The sequence below is a fragment of the Hoplias malabaricus genome, chromosome 17 (genome assembly GCF_029633855.1).
Source record: "Hoplias malabaricus isolate fHopMal1 chromosome 17, fHopMal1.hap1, whole genome shotgun sequence".
Taxonomy (NCBI): domain Eukaryota; kingdom Metazoa; phylum Chordata; class Actinopteri; order Characiformes; family Erythrinidae; genus Hoplias; species Hoplias malabaricus.
The window spans coordinates 26437911-26458809 of record NC_089816.1 but is presented as its reverse complement, the minus strand read 5'-3'; the positions used below and the strand labels follow the sequence as shown (position 1 = coordinate 26458809).

The 20899-nt window shown below is 36.4% G+C and overlaps 1 protein-coding gene across 1 annotated transcript; it reads left to right on the top strand.

Annotated features, from left to right (window-relative positions):
* Positions 1 to 957: 957 nt before the first annotated feature.
* Positions 958 to 20761, top strand: ergic1 (endoplasmic reticulum-golgi intermediate compartment 1). Its single transcript, XM_066648898.1, has 10 exons — positions 958 to 1239; positions 7865 to 7926; positions 10137 to 10209; positions 10848 to 10942; positions 14849 to 14973; positions 15493 to 15597; positions 15696 to 15756; positions 17966 to 18066; positions 18547 to 18669; positions 19283 to 20761. The coding sequence occupies exons 1-10, from the start codon at positions 1220 to 1222 to the stop codon at positions 19388 to 19390; spliced, it is 873 nt and encodes a 290-aa protein (XP_066504995.1). The 5' UTR covers positions 958 to 1219; the 3' UTR covers positions 19391 to 20761.
* The last annotated feature ends 138 nt before the right edge of the window (positions 20762 to 20899 follow it).

Genomic DNA, 20899 nt, shown 5'->3' with positions numbered 1-20899 from the left:
TTAGTTAATTTTAAATAAGGATGTTAATTGTACCATTTCTACATCAATTGTAGAAGTTGTGCTAATTTGCATATGCAAAATGTCATGTCCATATCTTTTATATTATACAAAGCTGTATCTTTAAAGGGACATTTTACTGACAGTAATGTACCTGTACCTTCCCCCCCTGAGAATGGAAAAGATCAGGAATATCACATTTCTATCCTAGAGGGCTGGTGTCAAATCCAATTTGTTGATTTATCTGCTCTAACATATCTACAAAATCCATTAATTAATAGACAGACGTTGAGATGCTGTAAGGGAAATCACCAAACCGACTGAAACTGAAGATCCCTGGAAGAGGGCTTAGGGCAGGGATTTTCAGTCATACACAGGGGCTGGTGTGGTCACAGGTTTCTTTTCACTAAAGTGCTGCAAGAGCACACAGTATCAACTGAAAGACTGAGAGACTGGATCTCAGATGGCTCTTTACTTCCTGTGTAGGTTGTAAAAATTTCAGCCTGAGAATAACTGATTAAAGTGGAATCTTGTGTGCTTGTGAAAAATAATCAAAACTGAGGATGTGTAATAATTCACCTTCATCCTTTGATTGGTTTATACCCTGTTTAATGTCATCTTCCTTCTTTGCATTTTAGAGAGAAGAACATGATTTCAGATCAACTGGCTCCAGAGCTGCCCACAGTTATTTAAAAGTGCCCCTGAATCACCGTGTTTCGTTTCTGTCCTCACATTGTCAGAACTACATGGTACTAATGTTGGCTTGATGCTTTGTCAAGCAGAGTGTGTTTTCTATAGTACAATACCTCACTTCTGACTTCTGTTAAGAACATGATAACCCTATTTGATATCTCTCCTTGGTTTAGGGCCAGCATGATGTTTGTTAGAATTTAAATGAAGTACAAATAAAGTCTGGATTAATTTATAAAATGTATTTAATATTTTAGACCGTCGATATATGTAGTGTTTAAAACAATCACTTGTGTTTGGCATTCAGAACTAAAGAGTGGGAAGCAGAACGGACTACAAGTCCCAGATACACCAGTTTCAGAGAGCGGACGCAGAATCATTGAGTTTGCTCTACACGAACCAATAGGATTGTGCAAAGCGTCCTTAGCGGACGTCACGTACGGTCGGTTGTACCGCCGGTGAGACTGAAGCGGTTTTCCGTGGCCTCGCGCGCACCGTTAACACCGTTAGAGCTGATTAAAAACCGTGCACCATGACTTTCGATGTCCGGAGGTGAGTACAACCGAGAGTGTGGAGTCCTGCCTGGTCGCTGTTCTGTCAACAATAACATTAACATCCACAGTGAGACTGAGGACACAGCAGCTCTACAGTGTGTCACTCTGGACTCAATCTCTTTAACAGGGGCTTTTACACAGATGTTAATTCAGCTTTTAATGGGAGTCGACCTGTGGTGTGGCTGTTCAATGAGCAACTGAACTGAGATTGAATAAAGGAAAAAATTCTGTTAATATTCATCACTTTCTCTTAGGTCATTTTAATTGATTAGACAATTAGTGATAGACCACCACACTCTGGGAACACATGAACCAAGCTTAACTATGGTTTAAGTGCCGAACCCACAATAATGCATCACTAGATACATTCCTTAGTCTAAATACTAGGTGTAATCTCTTAATCTGAGTTTGGGAAACCATCCAGTTTAAACTACAAGGATTTGGTGTGTCCTAGGGGTGTGTAATATGACTAAATAAAATAACAATCCTGTGGTTTCCATGATACATATATATGTATATACCTCACTGCAGAAGACAGAATGAGACAATTAAAAATTGCTATTAACAACTTAAATTTAACAGTGACATATTGTGAAGCAGTAAATATTATTAAAGTATTATTAAATTCAGTTCTTTAAAAAGTGACGGTATCCCTGATCTATATTTATAAAAGCGTATTGTTGCATAAGATCAAAACATCAATGAAATATCATGTATTTTATGTCCAAATGTTTGTAGACATCCCTTTAATTAGTTTATTCAGCTACAATAAGGTGCACCCATTTTCTGTAAAGTCATTCAGTTGTACATGCTGTGATTGTGTAATCATGCTATGTGAATCATGCCCAATGATCAGTACTGGCCAAAGGGTTATAACGCCAGAGAACTGTGCTGTGAAGCAGTGGAACTGCATTCTCTAGAGCAACAGAGCTCCATTCAATAGCGTTGTAGATTAGTTGTTGTGGTATTTTTGATCCAAAACTAATCATGCAACATCCACCGCTGACCTTCCTCATGCTTTTGTTGCTTTCCTAAAGAGCTGATAATGTTACTGCAACAATGAGGAACAAACGCTCTGTTAATATGGTCAGATTTAAGCTTTTTAATGGGCCTTCTATGTATGTATGACTTGGCACAAAAAGAGAACAACTCAAACTCAGATCACAAAATAATTGTCTGGGTTGTTTTATCTCACAGTGTGTGGATTGGTAGGAGCTCATGAGTATTTTTTGCATGTTATCCCCTTTAAAACCTGTTATTCTGGCTAAATTAAAAATACTGAAAAATGCTGCACCCAAAACTGCTAAAAGCATTTGGCAGTATATGCTGTTTTTTTTGGACACAGCCACTTTTATACCACAATAAAACACTAAAAAAATATTAATTTAAGGCAATATGGCAGAGTAGTTTGGAAATGTAGTGTATACCAACAAATATATCTTCACCGTCCACTTAAAAACATGTATCTCCAAAATAGTAACTTTGTAGGGGAAGGAAAAAAGCTTCTTAATGGAATGGAAGTTATTGTAAAAAAAAAAAAAAAGGTTACATTCCAATGAATCTTGGAGCATTTCAGTTGATCATGAAATTTTCATAAAATGCAAAGGAAAACGCTTGTATTCAAATGATGTAGTAAACTATAAATCCATAATAATGAAGGTACAGGTTTTCCTTTGGGCAGCAACAATATGGTGTTATTATTTTACCCCATAAAACAACAAGACAAAAGAAGAGAATAGAAAAGAAAAAAAGACATAAAAATGAAATACAATACAAAACATACAAGCAGGTGGACAAGTAGTTACAAATGTTCAGGGGATTTAGCACTACCAGACTCATTGCCTCAAGATGAGGGCCTAGTCTAAAGAAAAACTAAAATGTGGGCTAGATAAACAATATAAAAGCGTATAAACTTTTTGTAGATTAGCATTTCTAGCTTTTTCTTCTCAGTAAAATGTTTCAATTTGCCAAATAGCTCTCTAAAGTGCTTCACTTATCTAGCTGGTGGTGAGTTTATTTAAGATACTGTTTATTCAGTTACAGTGCTGCTTTTCAGTTAACAGCTGCCTGATGTAGACAGAATACAGATTAAAACACACAATGTGTCACAATGTTTCTTTTAGACACAATTATTGTATTGTCACAGTCTTACTTAACTGATGACTAATTTTGTTGGATAGATATTAAACCATTCTAAAGCTTCTTATGAATTTTCTGTAATTATGTGATTTTCTGCATTGGTTACTAAGTGCCACCTAGATAGAAAGCATTATTTCATCACATGTCAAATAAGGCTACACAATACACTGCTTTAGCATCATCATCATGATATGGACATGAGCAATAGTCATGTTGGAGGATGTGCAAATAAAAAAGTAAGGGAAAAAAAACATGCTACTTGTTTTTGCTGCTGAAAAGAAAACCAATTTTGTCATTTTTCATTACAATCCACAAGAGATGATTTTCTGGTATATCATAATTTTATCCTCTTTAGGAGCTCTGGATGCACAACAAACCACCAATCACAGTCATTCTTGGTAGTTGATAGTCTGGACAGAAGAGTATAAAATTAATTCAGTGGTGTCTTACCAACTACTCAACTGCCCATGTTCAAAATCTCTTGCTTTTGTGTTTGGTGTGTTGATAGTTTTCAGAGAGAGTTATTTTGAGCTGCTATTATTCATTCATTCATTCATTCATTCATTGTCTGTAATTGCTTATCCAGTTCAGGGTCATGGTGGGTCTGGAGACCACCTAGAATCACTGGGCACAAGGCAGGAACACATCCCGGAAGTGTCCTTCAATATTACTATATATTTATAGTTATTTAGTTAGTTAGTTATTTTTTATTACCTTTTTGTGCAGATGCATTTCCTATAAAATCATCCTGATTATTCTAGAATTATTTATTCTTTCCAAATAAAGCTTTTCAAGTAATGTAGGGAAAATTCTTGTGGGTTTCTTGTGTCAGAATATAGGCTGTATAACAGAAAATATATATATACTTTCCTAGAACCTTAAAGCACTTTGTTATTTGGAAGGTAAATGAGTCACATCAGATGCCAATAATGTAATTTTGGGCAAACATGTTGCCATCTCTGCTGTTCAGTGTTTTCAAAATAATAGAATTTTAGGGCAAATCTTTATTTTAATATTAACCTAAAGCAAAGTCTGTGTAATCTTACAACATATTAATTGCCATTAAAAAAGTGGCTTTATAGATAAAATGTAAAATGTTTCGACATACAGTGATTACATCTAATGGTGCTTTTCCACCGCATGGAACCTACACAACTCAACTCGACTTGGCACGGCTCTTTTGCTTTTCCACAGGCCAAAACTGGTGCCTGGTCCCTGGAACCGGGTAAGTTTTCAGTCCCAGCATGCTTCGGGTTCCAACCATGCCGAGTAGGTACTAAATTGTGATGTGTAAACCCTGCAGAGCGCTGACTGACCAGAGCAATGTCAATCAGCACAAACTTGCCATGTACAACACGCGAATACATGATGAGTAAACAGCGCCTAACTTTTCGGCATCACCTGCTCCATTTTGCGGGGGAGCCCTGCCAGTGGAAAAGTGACAAGCTTTAAGCACGTCGAGCCGAGTCGTGTAGAGCCAGACCCATGCTGTGGAAAAGCACCATAACTGATTTAATCATATCAAAATCATACCGTATATGTTACCTTTAATATTTTTTCAGTACTCAGTGAACTCCTGAAAAGAGCTGTTAATATTAATTGCAATCTATATTAGGATTAATTGTAACTTACTGCAAAAGTTTTTTCTATGTTTGTTTCTTAGATCACCTTGTTTATGACACGTAGCCATTAGCAGTAAATGCTCATTGGTTCCTGGACTAAAACACTTCTGAGAACAGCTAGGGATGTTAATTTTATGTTAAAGTACAGGAAATTGGAAGTGCTCTGCTCTTGAACCAGCTAAAGCAAATGTAAATATTACGCTTCATAGGTTTTAGTGTTGGTACGGAATGTGCTGTGGGAAGCCTTTCTACATGGAATGTGCTCATTTTGTATACTGGGTCAGAGTTTTGTGTTACAGTGTCAACAGCTGATCTAAAGCATGACTCATTATTGGGGATAGTGGTAACAAAGAGAGGACAGTCAGCTGAGACGAAAAGATGTAATCAGCTGGAACAGTCGCTTTTGTAAGTAAACAGGTAAATGGGCTGTAGTATAGCGCTTATGTTGTTTACAGGTTCGACTAATCTTGACTCTTGAATGAATGATTTGGACACGTACCGCACGTACAACACTAATGACTGCTGAGCAAATGGAGTCATATGTCCTATTTGCTCTGGCAGGCAAATTCAGGGAAATGCCCATTTGCATTGTATAAAGAGAAGGAAGGTAATGGGTCTTTTGATGAATCAGTGACGTGATGATACATGTGCCATTAATGAGGTATGCTTAACTTGGATTTTAAGCCAAATAGAAAGGGGGCAATAAAACCACACACACCTGTGACCTGCTCTGTTTCCATTCCGCCTAAATCCATGATTTCCAAGATCAGTATTTACCCATCCCCTTTTTTCAGTATGGGTATAATAACATAGTTATTTCAGTCACATCATGATAGTAAGTGCTTATCTGCACTTTATGTGCCTTCCCAAAAGCAGGCTAAACAACAAACTCAGTAGTTTACTTGATCAGTAGGTTAATCAGTTAATAAATGAATGAGGTAATAGGTGCTAGAAATATTTTATGTATTTATAGTTTAAATAAAAGTGGCATTTCTGATGATAAAAACCTATTTTTTTCTTTTTAAGTTAACAAGTTTTTATTCTGAGATACCTTCCAGCTACAAATAACATGTTCTTAACCCCATAGATTACTCAAGGACAGGAAATGAGACTCTGCCGTCAATCATGTAATGACAGTGTACCTCTATCCAGAATTTCCTCTTGCGAGGTTGGATGTTTTCTACATGCTACTAGAACAGAGTAGAGACTACTGAAGTTGGAATGTGAGATGGGCTGATGGAGTTACATAGACACATCAGGTTATTTTATACGGCAGGAAGTCAGCCCCCTTGCATTGCGTCAGTTGTGATTTTCGTGGTGGGTGGAGAAATGCACCCAGATGTTCGTGTTTTTGCAGGGCTGACGAGCAAGAGGGCTGGGCCAAGACCGCGATGGAGGTGTGGAGAAAGGGTCTGATGCCGAAAAAGGCCTGACTCTGGCTTTGGATACTGTTTGCAAGCTCCACAAGCAGAATAGTTTGGCTGCGGAGCAACAGCGCTCAAGAAAGATCCTAAAAAAGGCAATGCTCATGCTTTCGCTGCAGGGGAGATTGTATTTTTCGTAGAGAGCTGAGGCTGTATCCTGTTTCCTTCAGGTCCCCATTTCCAAACTTTTTATCTATTATTTAGTTTTAAGGGAGGTAAACCAAATAGAACAGGAACATTTTGCCAAGGATATAATCCTCAGAAATGAATGGGTGTGTGATCTTGAAACTCGTTTTTATCAGCTTCTCCACTATCAAAAATGAAGTCATCTATTTTGCATGCAGGTTTTGCATATAAACGGCCTCACTGATGTTTCAGATACATGTTCACTCTATCTTTGTATGTTTTTGTTTACTTCAGAGATACATTTGAGTTAGATTAAGTTTTTCACACCTATTAAATACAACTTTCAACACAATTTCTGAACCTTTATTTTTTTTAAGAAATACTGAAATGTTGACAAGGATTCTAAGTGGCATTTGCTTGATTTTTTTTCTTTAAATACATGATGTGACATAAGACAAACTGTTATAATGCTTCTTAATAAGTTATAAGCAATTAGAGACTGAAATAAAGAGATTTTGCACAATGCAGGTTTTGTGTTGCAGGATAAATTAACTCATTTTAAACAAGATAAATAAAATAATTTATATATATTCAATGGTATGTATATGTGTATACATGTATGTTTTTAAATTAAAACGTTGGTGTTTAGCTGAAGTTAATCTTGCAACTTATTTCATGTATGAGATTCTGAATGCTTTCCTTTTGGCAAAGGACAGACCTAAGTGCATATTTGTCTCGCAAATCATGTGCGCTGTGGCCACTCAGAGCTATTACTCTGGAATTTGCTAGTGCAGGTCTGGCTAGTCAAAATAAATAAACTGGCTTTCACCTCTTCTTACTTTTAAGAGCAGCCCTTTTAAGAGGAACCCATTCTTTCTGAAGTTTACTTTGTAGAGAATTGGGGGGCCATTGTGATTGTTTACTTTCTTTTATGTGAGAGTGGGGCCATTCAGACAGTGTAGACAAACTCTGCAATGACCTCAGTCACACTGTTATGAGAACTGGCCCCAGGTCTGAGGGGTTAAGGCGGAGGTCGCAGGCCGAGGTCCGGAATGCAGAGGAAGAGGTGTAGTTCCAGAGGCCGAAGGCGATGCACTGCTCCGCTCTGTGTCTGAGTTTTTTGTGGCCCGCTGCCATAGTTAACATTCCTCAGGCCTCTTGTCATAGCCTTCACCATTATGGGAACAGAATGTGCCTTCACATGTCTGCTTCCCATGCGCTTCTTGTGTTTACGTTTTCTCTCTTCAAGCTTCCTCTGACCATTCTTCCTCTTTTTTCTTCCCCCTTTCCTTTCTCTCTTTCTTCCTTCCAGGTTCGATATCTACAGGAAAGTACCTAAAGACCTCACCCAGCCCACATACACTGGAGCCTTCAGTAAGTATGGTCATTTACATCTTTTGACATCAAGCCAAGCCAAAAAAAATATTTATGAAGCATATTTAAACCAACAAAGAGGCAAACAAAAATGTAAACAAATATAGTAAAAATAGTAAAGTGTAAGGAATGTCTGTCTTGTAAAATAGCACTAAAACAATGTGTAAATGAATGACAAAAGTCACCAAAACAAGGTAATACGCCAGACTTAACAGATGCAGCACAAATTGACTTGAGATGAAACAGGTCTAACACAGAGACCTAAGCCAATTAGAGAAGATGGTAATTCCTTTACAGGACTTTGGCTGCGAGGCCTATGTATGTGTGGCTTTTGCCGTCTGCCCTCGCCACCATCCCCCAATGATTTCAATGTGTTCTTCACAGTGATTGATCAGTTTGTGCTCCTGCGATCTATTTCATATGTTGTCACTGTTCCAAGTTTCCAGCTACTTCCTTGCTGATTGCTCATTGTTCCAACACTTATGACGTGGCAGCAGTTGGAATGAGATAGCTTTATGTAATCATAGATTATACTCTTTGACTAGTGAAGTGAGGAGCTTACTTATGCTCATGTCATTTAAACTTGCGTTCCTGTGGCCTGCTCCATTGTTGGTGAGTCCTAAGTTGGATTAGGTCATGTTTAGTCATATGGCCTGAAACCCATACCAGTGAAGCCACCCCAAAAAACAAATATTTGGACAAGCTGACGGGTTTTATGATTAAGAAGTGTCATTAGCATGTGATTTAATAAATGAGTATTCATGACATCAACAACTAGGACAGTTCCAGTAGATTTCAACATTAGCCTGGTTTACATCATAAAATGAAAAAAGTTAATAAGTCTATATCAGTTATAAAGTTAATATCAGGTTTGATGTTGGAATACTCTAGAGTATGAAAAGAAATGGTTTGTATAGTTTTGTTTTAATTTATTTACCCAACTGCAAAATGTTTCTTACAAATTTGATTTAAAGACCTTGTTTTCTGTCTAAATGTAAGTATTGATGTATATACCACTGAACCTAAATTGGTGGCGTATGTGTCATAGCGACACTCCCTATTGTTTGTGATGTAGCTAAACATTAGCTTGTGTAAACTGGAAGAAACCACTGGCCAGAGCATGACGTGGTTACCATAAAGTCATGTGATCTCTGAGTCAGTGGAGACCGTCTCCATGTAAATAGATCCTACTCTACCTGCTTATTCAGGCTGTTTTTTTTTCTTGTTTTTTTTACTCATTTGATCACATGACTAATGACACGTTAAAAAAAATATGGGTAGCACAACCACACACACGTATCTTTCACCTCTAGATTTGTGTCATGAACAAATGTGACAGTTTAATTTTGTATTATCTGTGTTTTTTTTAGATGTGTTGCCTACATGAAACCACGTCAGAAAAGATCAAATCAGTGTCTTGACATGTATTAATTGCAACAGACTTTACTTGAAAAAAGTGTGAAATAGGGTAGGAAAATAGGCTAGCAATTATAGAATATGATAAGTAAATTTATTGAGATCTCAAAGTCTAAGAATCTTGAGGTTCCTCTTAGAATATAATCAGAGTACCGTAGGAAAGCTGATATGTGAACTGTTAATGTGAAATTAAAGTTAATCAGCTGTGAAATATGCAGTGTCACATCACTTCCAGAACAAAACAATTGAATGTCTTTGGTATGCTTTTTTTTCCTGGTGAACAGTAACAACTGTTGTTAATATGATTTGAAGAATTATTTTTACTATGCTTTTGGACAATTACAAAGTAGCTATTTGTGAAAAGTTATTTTTTCTTTGTAATATAGAGCTTGCAGGAATATAGATTATTCTCTGTCATATTTATGAATCAACAGTAATTATAATATCAACAAAGTAATTTCTAAAACCCTGTTTTTCCATTTTACAGTAAAAAATAAAATATACACATCTATACAAGGATTCAACTGTGTGTATATGTGTATAACATTTTCTTTAAAGTGAAGCCTTATTTTTCTTATTTTGACTCATTTGAGGATGTGTACAATTGCTTAAGTAATTTTTAATATGTGGCCTCGGATGAAGTGTAAAAAAATTTGATAATAGGAGATTATTAAATATAATTAGCAGTGACCGTCCTATTTGTACATTTACATATGAGTAGCTCATGTGATTGTGAATATTAAACCAGAGTTCCTGACTTTGTCTATGACCTCTTACTGTCCTTCTTTCTCTAGTCTCAATCTGCTGCTGTGTTTTCATGCTCTTCCTCTTCCTCTCTGAGCTGACGGGATTTATTGCTACAGAAATGTACGTATTGCTGCCATTTGGTCCTCGCTTACACCATGTGACTGTTAAAAGTGTATAAGAACAAAATGTAACAGTTAGTTATGACTCATTGAGGTCACATTTGCAGCGGCCTCATAAACAAGCTTAGAAGACTTGTGTACCATGGTGAGGAGAAGAATATAATGCAGTTAATATGTAGGACTGAAGCAGATTTCTAAAATTGCCATGTTTAAAATAGGAATTTTAAGGATGTAGTTGTAGATGTCCATGTAGCAAAGTGCCTGGCTGCCACCGTAGTGTTGTAACCTTTGTGACAATTGAAGTTGATTTTCACACAGGATACTGACTTGGCCACTTGTGTCAGCCTCTTTACATTTGCTTAGCAGGGGAGGGAAGAGAAAGAGAGGAAATGAACACACAAACAGTCAAATATCTCATGCTCGTCTGTCATTTTGCAATTCTGTCTCAATTATTAATCAGCAACTTGTCATAGATGATGAATAGACCTTAATACAATAAAGTGGCTTTTGTGGGCTCTTTAGTTCTGTTAATTGTATTATGTGCTATTTCCACAATCACGCAGATAATGTTTTAAAATTTCAAGTCGTATAGTTCATTGAATGAATTTGCCAATGTGTGACATACCTTCTTGTTTGCAGAGTAAATGAACTCTATGTTGATGATCCAGATAAGGACAGTGGAGGGAAGATTGAAGTGAGTTTAAACATCAGTTTGCCAAACTTACACTGTGATTGTGAGTATATACATAAAATACATCAATATTCTCCTTGTGACTTGGTTGTCTGTTACTGTGTGAGAGAGTCTTTATTTAAAATATTTTTTTTCTGCTCTACCCACAACTTCTTCATCTGGTTTGAGTATTACTTTCCTTTTGGTAGTGTCAGGTCCAAGGTCTGTTGTTTACAGATTACTGGACTAAGGTTTCCTTCTCTAAACCAAGGGCGGTTACATTTACCATAGCCCTCTGTGAATTTTTTTAATGGTTTTGTTGTTCATGCTTCAGAGTTTCTCTAGGTGAGCAGTTTTTCCACATCTATATGGAAACTTTACTGCTAATAATCATGTTTCACCCAGAGCTTGAGCAAATAGTGTATGTTTTCATGATGCCGTTCTGAACTTCAATGTCATCAGTTGTTGTTCACACTTGTTTACCAGTTGCTGGCTCAATAACGACAAAAAAGAACCTCTGAAGTGTGGTCACTAGGGGTGGGCGATATGGGCCTAAAATAATACCACGATATTTTGCAGTATTTTCACGATAAGGATATGCTTGGCGATTATGATGAAACAATGAAAAATACTTTTATTAATTTCAAGAACACACTATTGCAAAGTTGTATTAATATTAATTATATTAAATATATGTAATATATTTTGAAAGCATTAAATGGTTTTATTTATTAAAAAGTTTAATTTTATTACAAATGTTATTTCAATCATTCAGGGCCACGTTCCACTGTACTTCACTGTGCCTAATTGACTCATGTAAAGGACGTATGCTATATCATGGCTAATTGCATAACGTCGTTAGGTAAACATGTTAGAATATCACGATACTGACTTTTTAAAATGGGTTTAAAAATTATGAAGATATTATTGCGAACAATAAGATATGGCATAGCCCTAGTGCTCACACACACACACACATAAGTCACCTATGCTGTAGTGGATACTGATGCACCCACATACCAAGGCAGATGTTGCCATTTTTCTCTCACAATGTTTGTTACCAAGACCTATCTTTGGTTGCAAAGATTGAAACGTGTTCCTTTTATACATTTAATATTCATCTGAAACAATTTTGATTTACTCAGGAATCTTTATTTTTAAATATGTAAAGTTAAATTTAAATATTACAGACAGTTGTTTGTGTTGGGTTAATGTTGTTATGATGAAAATAGTCTTGATATGAAATTACTTATTGTCTTCTTCAGGATACATGCAGTTGTTTTGTGGTGCTAGGTCTTTAATGTGTATAGCAAAATACTCTGGCTCCTAGTTTAATTCTAAAAGCCAAGAACTGATTACTTTATTATTATAATTTTTTTACAAACTAAAAAACCTGTTACCTTCTGTGGCTTTTGGCCATGTCTTAAAAGTAACTGGCTATTTCTTACACATTACACAGCACATAAACTATGACCAGTGACAAATCTGTGCAGGACTCGGTTTCCAAAAGTAGAAATGTGCTCATTCTAAATACCGTAATAAGCACTTTTTCCCTCCTTTTACAATAATAGCATACGGAACTTCTGGCTTTTTAGTTTTGATGATGAGTCATAATCACAAAATTCACTGCGCAACTATGACCTCATATACTGTAACTACATCCCAGAAAAAGCACACTGAAACGTGTCTGTTAGCTAACGTATATGTTGACGACATTTGCGAAAAATCTTGGTGACATTCTGAAATTTTCAGTTGTCTACAAAAGTTTCGCTATAGAAAATGTAGTATCAGTTCTAAATAGTGATCTCATTGCACATCTGTATGCTTCTAATGGCGCTTGCGGGGATTTACATTGTCTAGATGATAAAATTACTTGATCCATGAATTATAACTCTAAGATATTTTTGGATTGGTTCATCTGGAGTTGTATCTTCTTGATTCAATCTTACAATATTTAACACCAGTTTTTGACACTTCTTGTATTTTAATCTCCTTGGAAGAGCATGATGTGAAATGGGATTATCTGAAGTAGCTGCACATGAGCTTAACTTTGTTATATCCAACGCTAATCATTCACCTGAATAGTATAACCAGCACTGTAACAGGACGATCCTTCAAGAGCCTTATACGTCATCCAGTCTTCTAGTGGTGCTCTTAAGGTAGTTGCACACTGGTCTGCAGTGATATCAGAGCACTGATGCACTTTTAAGTAAATTTAAGGCATCCTACACCTTCAGGCGTGTTCAACAATCCTAAATTAAACTGTTCTGTGATATGAAATTTACCTCAATTTTTTTCTCCTTTTTAAAACTTCCAGTTCTACCTTAAATTTCTCAGTAACGTCAGGTGCTAGAATGTAATTGTCACCAATTAACGTGGAACTGGAAATTAAGTAGTTACGGATCAAGACATTAGTACTACTGATGACTTTTGCTTGTTATGAAGAACAAGAACTGAGACCCCCTACACCTATACGAACAGAGAAATTGGATTCACCTTAATTCTGAATGTTTTTAATAGTGGTGTAGAGAAACAAAAAGGCCTACGTCAGTTATATTTCATTTTATAATGTAATTAAACATTTAGATTTTAGATTTTGTGCTGCGATATAAACCAGTATTATAATATAAACCTTGCCTTAAAGAGTGTTTTCTTTATTTACCTGTTTATTTTTCTCTCCTCTTTACAAAGATCCATTTGCCTGAACTTACTGAACTTTGTCTGGCTAAATGCCTTCAAATCTTCACAGAAATGTTCCAAAATGTTTTTTAAAGAATTATTACGGTGACATTAGAGACTGTAAATTCCATGCACATTGTTGGATGTGAAGGTCATACTGTCTACTTTCATATATCTTTTTGCTTCTTCCTTTTGCCAAGAATAAAATAGTATTTCATTTTTGACAATATTTTCCGTCAACACCATTTCAATAAGCAATGCCCGGGTCCTAATTCTGCTGTTTGTGACGTACTCATTTTTGCCGCCGCTGACCTTTGCTAAGGCTTCACCACTTAGTTTATGCTTGACTGGAAAAAGTGGCATGAAGAGCTTTTTTCCTTTGCGCACTTGCTGTAAATGCTTTGGATTAAGATTTAGTATTCTGGGCACACGTCTGACTGTACATAAACAGCAGAAAGTGGTTGCTTTCCATTGTGCTATTAACCCTTTGAAAACTGAGGTTTTTTTATCGTTTTATTTGGATACTTGTTACGGAAACTTGTTAGATAGATGTCATTATATTAAAAGATTTAAAATTATTTCATATTCGATTTGTATACACCGCAAGTGTTCTTCTCGATAGGAGGGATCTTGATGCAATGGAAACTACTCCATTTCATGGAAAGGTTTATATGGAAGACTTAGAAAAGGTCTTCTCAGTCATTCTTCCCTTTATTAGCTTAAGTGTTGTGCTGGAACCTGCCTTCATCTGAGCAAAAGGTCAGTGTTGCCCCATCACAGCCTTGTGACCCCTTTAGAAAGGTCTTTTTATAGTGTCTTGTCAGCATTCTGACATAGACCTGGCTTAACTCATTTACACGTAGTAAGTGCTGGTTAATGTCGTGTCGATGAAGATTAGTGTTAAGTGTTAGATTATTTTCCCTACAGTTGACGTAGTCTGAATACATTGGGCTCTATATGATGGCAGTTACTATGGAAACAAAAGTATAATTTGCTTTAGAGATGCATTTTTGTCTTTATAAAACCCATTGTGTGAAGAATGAAGATACAAAAATATGTATTTTAATGTGACAAATGTTCATACCAGGTTATTTTGGACCACTTTTCTTGGGTCTGTCCTCGTGCATAAAATATTCACATAATCTAAGCACAGTTGATATTTTGGAGGAAAAATACAAAACTATTTGGTTTTTAACGTTGTTTAATATTTTATTATATGAGATTTGATTATTGATTTTTACTAAGCAATGCACCCTCTTTTTCTTTTCTCTATCTCTCTATATTTTCTTAGTGGTGGGTTTGGATATCCAAGATGAAATGGGACGACATGAAGTGGGTCACATAGATAACTCTATGAAGGTTCCACTCAACAACGGTTACGGCTGCCGCTTTGAGGGTGAATTCAGTATTAATAAAGTAAGAAACTCGCACCTTGATGTTTTACATAGACACAGACCACTGGCGTAATCATAGAGAACACAGCACTGGATATAATGCATAAGGAACTTAATGGTTATAATGACATAGAAGGAAACATCATCAGTGTGGGGGCAGCATAGTAATGACCCTTCAAATTGAAAACCACCTACCAAATTTAGTTAATCTCTCCCCAGACTGCATTATGCAAATAAAGTCATGTTGAACGCAGCTGTAATTGGGTGAAAGGAAATCTTTTTGACAGTTGTGGTCTGTCACAAATGTCAGTATTCTAAACAGAGGTTCGCTCTTAAAACGTAATGAAAGTGTTGTTTTCAGTCATTTTGTTATATAAAATGAAAAGAAAGAATGCTTTAGATTGCAATTTGAGCTTTTTTAAGTTAAACTTGTATAGAGGTTGCTGTCCTTTTCAGACTTAAAAAAATAATTAATAAATAAAGCTTTGTTAAATAAGTATCTGGTTAACTGACGTTAGTGTGTGCGTTCCATTCATTTCAGGTTCCTGGAAATTTCCATGTCTCCACGCACAGTGCCACAGCACAGCCCCAGAACCCCGACATGACCCACATCATTCATAAGCTCGCCTTTGGAGAGAAGCTTCAGGTGGCCCTTTGATTTATTACATAACATTCATTTTATGAGACCACAGAAAAAGATAATGTAGCTCATTTAGATGTCAATGTAAACTTGATATATTGCAGGTTCAACACGTCCAAGGAGCCTTCAACGCCCTTGCTGGAGCAAACAGACTCGAGTCTAATGGTACGTGACATCAGTGATTGGCTGGTGCCTCAGGAAGGGATGATGTAATGTGCGAGTCCAAACTTCATAGAGTCTACTTCATAAAGCAGCCGATTGGCTGAAACATGTCTAAGGCAAATATTATTAGACACGCGGTATATTTATGATGTTATTATTTTGGTCCAACTTTCTTAACATAAAGAATGAATTGAAAACTATTTTTTTGGGTTTAAATTAAAACTGTCTGCTTTATAATGTTTGTGTGAAAATGTTAAAGGTAGCCATGTTTCATTTTTCTCATTGAGAGGTTTTTGTAAATACAGGATTTTTTGACTAGAGAAATATCTAATCTAAGTAATCTCTGAATGAATTTACTAGGTAGCTTTAGGTTTAAAACGAATGTAATTACATCAGTGGTGGCTAGATCTAAAAATGCAAAAACGCCTTTGTCATGGAGTCCTCGTCTGACTGAAGTCTTGCCTGATCTCTCTGAATGAGCGGTTCTCAGTAGCACAGTTCTCTACTGAAACGAAAAGCTGTAATGAGATTGCATGGTGCCGTTATTGGAAGGTTGTACTTTCATGGCTAAGGCAAGAAACTAAAAAAACAACAACAAAAAATTCCTCACAAAAATGCAGGAGCCATTTGAAAGGGATGAATTCCAAATTGGAGGCTGTGTCTTCTCAAGTGTACAGTACATTATTCACTCTGTGATCTGCATGTACCATCAGTCATGAGTAAGAAAAGGATACATCGGGACTGTCCTCCAAATCTCTCAAAACAGCCTTTGAGGTATGAACATTGGATGTATCAGAAAGTGTGCCTCTCGTGCTTACATCACAACAACCAGTGGAAGTTAACCCAGAATCTTGAAAAAGCATGGAGGAGGAGGTCTGGTTAAAACAGATAGTGTTGCTTTTTAAGATGGTTCTACTTGCCATGACAGGCCCTTTTCTCCTCCTCGATTTCTTACGTTTAAATTTGGAAATAGATTTCACACATAAGCAATAGGATTAACGCTCCTGTTTATCTTACGTCTTGAGTCAGCTGACTGTAAGCAGTGACAGAATGATTAGCCCTGATATGTGTTGTTTTTCCTGGACACTCCAATCTAGTGCAGAAAACGATATGTTATTTTCCTGTTTTATAATCTGCTACAATCTAGAAGACAAGGGATCCTTCTTGACCTTTTATAATCGTAGAGCTTTACAACTCCATATAAAATATTATATTTAAATGTATTATTCAGTTCGAAAATATTTAAAGCTACATAAATGTGCCTTAATACATTATTTTAAGTTATAATGCTATAATTCATCAGTGATATAATGATTCGCTTACATTCCATGACACATAATGTGGTAAAACCACAATGACAAAATAGAAAGTTTAAATGACAACAGCCACACCTTGAATCACAAATGCAAACAGACAGAGAGCCTTTTCCAATCTTCTTTACAAAGCAATGCAGAGGCTGCGACCAATTTATAAACAATTTCAAACTAGTTTTGTGTAGTAGCTTAAGGAGGAAAGAGCTTTTCTTTTAGTTTTAGGATGTCCTGCTACAATAAATTGTGTAGTTGTAGGCCATCTAGTGGCCAGTTTTATACAACTGCCTGACCAAAAAGCGTCCATTAAGAATGTCCTTTTCCAAATAGTTTTACATAACTTTTTTTAGTCATTAATAAAACCAGGCAGTTGTTTTTTCCATATTTACATGAGAAAACTGAGCTCAGTGCTTGGATTTAACGTTTATGATCTTGTGGAAATTTATATCTGAGAGTTTGCTGTCACAGCAAAGATTATAATCCCTTTATAGCTCTGTCTTATCTACTGAGACTAACTTATTCCATTGGAATTGTTTTTAGTTTGAACACAAGTGTTGCAAAGGTACAAAGAAAAAACGGAAACCAGAAATCACAAAAATGTATTTAAAAAAAATGAATACAAATAAGATACGTGTAGTGGACTGATATTCTGTTTGCTGCTTTTTATGCATTAACCATGTAACCGTGGAAATAGTTATAATCCAGTTCCCACAACTGTGATTTTATAGTGTAGTGGGTAACACTACAGCCTTCAGCAGACCAAGGTTTAAAACTGTAAGCTGCTCTGGAAAAGAACATATACCAAATATCATAAATGTAAAAATTCTCATATAAACAAACCATGACAGTATTTTCCTCTCACTGTTTTTCTCTTCACTGTTTCATATCTCTCTCTCTCACAGCTCTGGCCTCCCATGATTACATTCTGAAGATCGTTCCTACAGTGTACGAGGACTTATCAGGAAAGCAGAGGTTCTCCTATCAGTACACTGTGGCCAACAAGGTAACCCAAGGCACTGAGCTCAGTGTTATTGAGAAAGCCTTATATAACACAGTTGTAAAACGTGGTTCTATAAACATACATGTATTTCCAGCCAGCGTGCTGAGTTATGGGCTCCTAAAACCTCTAGTGGTTACTATAGACACAACCTGTTCACTGAGAGTGGTTTGGAATTACGGCGCTGTGTTTATGAAGTGCTGACAAACATTTGTCACAGGGCTCTGGGAATCCAGAGGACATGTACCCCAGTGACAGCTGGAGGCTGGGGACAGATACGTGACCGGAAAAGTGTTAGCTGTGACTGGCCGTAAAAGCGTGTTGTACTCGAATGAAATGACCAGATAAAGTGAATGGGCTTCAAACCTGAATTACAGCATGATTCCACCAGCGTCAGTGATGCCAAAGTAATGTGAAAAAAGTGCCCAACTGAGCCCAGATTAGTATCATAAACCAGAAACCTTGCCTGTTGTTTTTCATTTTCAGGAGTATGTGGCTTACAGTCACACAGGACGCATTATCCCTGCCATTTGGTTCCGCTACGATCTGAGTCCTATCACAGTGAAATACACAGAGAGGAGACAGCCGATCTACCGCTTTATTACAACAGTGAGTCTCTCACTCAGCCATAACATTGTCACTACCTCCCTGTTTCAACACTCACTCTCCGATCTCTCTGCTCCTCTGTTCATAAAGGTGCCCTTTGTAGTTCTACAATAACCGACTGTAGTCCATCCGTTGCTCCAACTGCTTGTACCAGCACAACACACACTAGCACAGCACCACCACTGTAGTGATGAGAATCAAACCTTCAAAGTCATACCTGCTCTGTTGTGATCCTGTTGTGTCCCAATAATTGAAGAACAGGGTGAAAGGGGGCAAACAAAGTATGCAGTACAACAGGTGAACTACAGTCTTTAATTGTAGAACTACACCATGCTCCTGTTTGGTCACTGGAACTAAAAGAATTGACAGTGAGTGCACAAACAAAGTGTTGTTTATAATTGTTTATATGCTGAATAGTCAATTAAGTTTTGGCAGTTAAGATATTTAGTGGATGAGCTCTGGAGTGAACAATTTGAAAAATTTGTCAATAATTTCCAACAGCTTCATAACTTTGTGTTTCACCCTACACGATTTAGGGCTAATATATATATATATATATTACGAGTTTAATTTTAGTAATTGCATTATCCTAATGCCTGTTTTTGTGTGTTTTTAGATCTGTGCCATTATTGGCGGAACCTTTACTGTAGCTGGCATTATCGATTCCTGTATATTCACAGCCTCTGAGGCCTGGAAGAAAATCCAGATAGGCAAGATGTCCTGAGAGCTGCCTCACTGGCCAAGACACATCTTATTTATACCACATTGACTGTCTATATATTTCAATTGTATCACACTACAAGCCCAATGTTCCCTTTAGGAAGATTCCAGTTACTTATTTTGTGTGAAAAGGCTTGCAGCAGTTCTCAGTTCATCTGCTGCAAAGGTCAGAACTTACTGTTTTTTTTTTGGATATTGTGTTCTTGTATTTTTGTAAAATTCAGTGTTCCCTCCCTTAAATAAGTTACAAAAGGCAGTCTGTAGCACCACACAATATTGGTCATTTTTATTCATGACTTTACCATGACTTGGCAGTACATCGATGTCTCTTCAAGATTTGCAGTCTTCAGCAACTTAGTGTAGATTTGATTATAACGTAAAACAGGGTTTATTCCTTCATGAATTGTACAAAGATTGAGATTCATTGCTGGATATTATTTTGAATGAGATGAAATGCTCAACTCTTTAATGCAAGGAAACTGAGAGCTTGGTTCCACAATTGGTCTCATGTGCCTTAAAATGATATTCTTGTCACTGAAGGTAAAATCATTCAAGCCCTTTTACTTAAAGAGGACAAAACCAGCTTGCCAGTCTTTTTTTCTTTTCATTGTTATTTTTTTTTAAGTAACATACGTATATTTGATACTGTGTCAAGGGAATTTATTATGTTTTGCCTAACTTGCATTTTTGAATGAAGGTATTTTTAAGTGTATTTTTACTTTGCAAAAGCATACTTTCACTTGATGGATTTGGTCATTATTTCATCCTCAGTCCATGGAGTTTGAGAAGTAGCTTGTGTGTTGTGTTTACTTTTTGTCAATGCTGCAATTATACCATTTCCAATCACTGTCTCTAAAGATTCCAGTGGAACTTGTGAAACCAGACAAAACTTGTTGTGTGTGGCATAGTCATTTCCAAATGACATATTGCAGTGTTTGCCTCAGTTATACATGGCAACATTGATATTTCTCCAGTTAAGACAAAATCTACAGTGTTTATTTATTTTTTTAAAGTAGCCTAAAACATGATGGTACAGACAGAAACACAAATCTATACGTTAACAGGAAATTCAGATGTATAAAACTGATTTGTTGCTTAGTTATATTGCCACGTAGACTTTGCACTGGTGTCTGCCACTGCTTTTTTCCACTTCGGTCAGATAAAAATCACACAAACAACCTGCCACTGTTGTATTTCGTAAACTTGACCTCAATTCCTTTAGGTTATTGCTGTCTCTCAACCACTTCTGTTTTTGAATCAGGTACAAACAAACCTTGTATCTGGCCAGAATGTGCAGCATAAAATAAAACTGGACTGGTTACTGTTGCATACACCTTTGTTAAAATATCTGAATGCTTTCTGACAATGGTTTCACGTTTGTTTATTTTTTTTCTTTGTGTTGTATTCTCAATGAGTGAGTCAGTGTAAAAGAAGATATATTGCTTTATTTTTCCCAGTGTTGGGCAATTTTTTGTACAAATAAACAAAAGAAGCTTTGACTTCATATTAAGAT

Bases quoted from the DNA above. Each gene is read 5' to 3' on its own strand.
- ergic1 (XM_066648898.1), top strand. From the start codon at position 1,220: ATGACTTTCGATGTCCGGAG. The intron at 14,974-15,492 runs GTAAGAAACTCG...CATTCATTTCAG, and splicing joins GTGAATTCAGTATTAATAAA to GTTCCTGGAAATTTCCATGT. The intron at 18,670-19,282 runs GTGAGTCTCTCA...GTGTGTTTTTAG, and splicing joins TCTACCGCTTTATTACAACA to ATCTGTGCCATTATTGGCGG.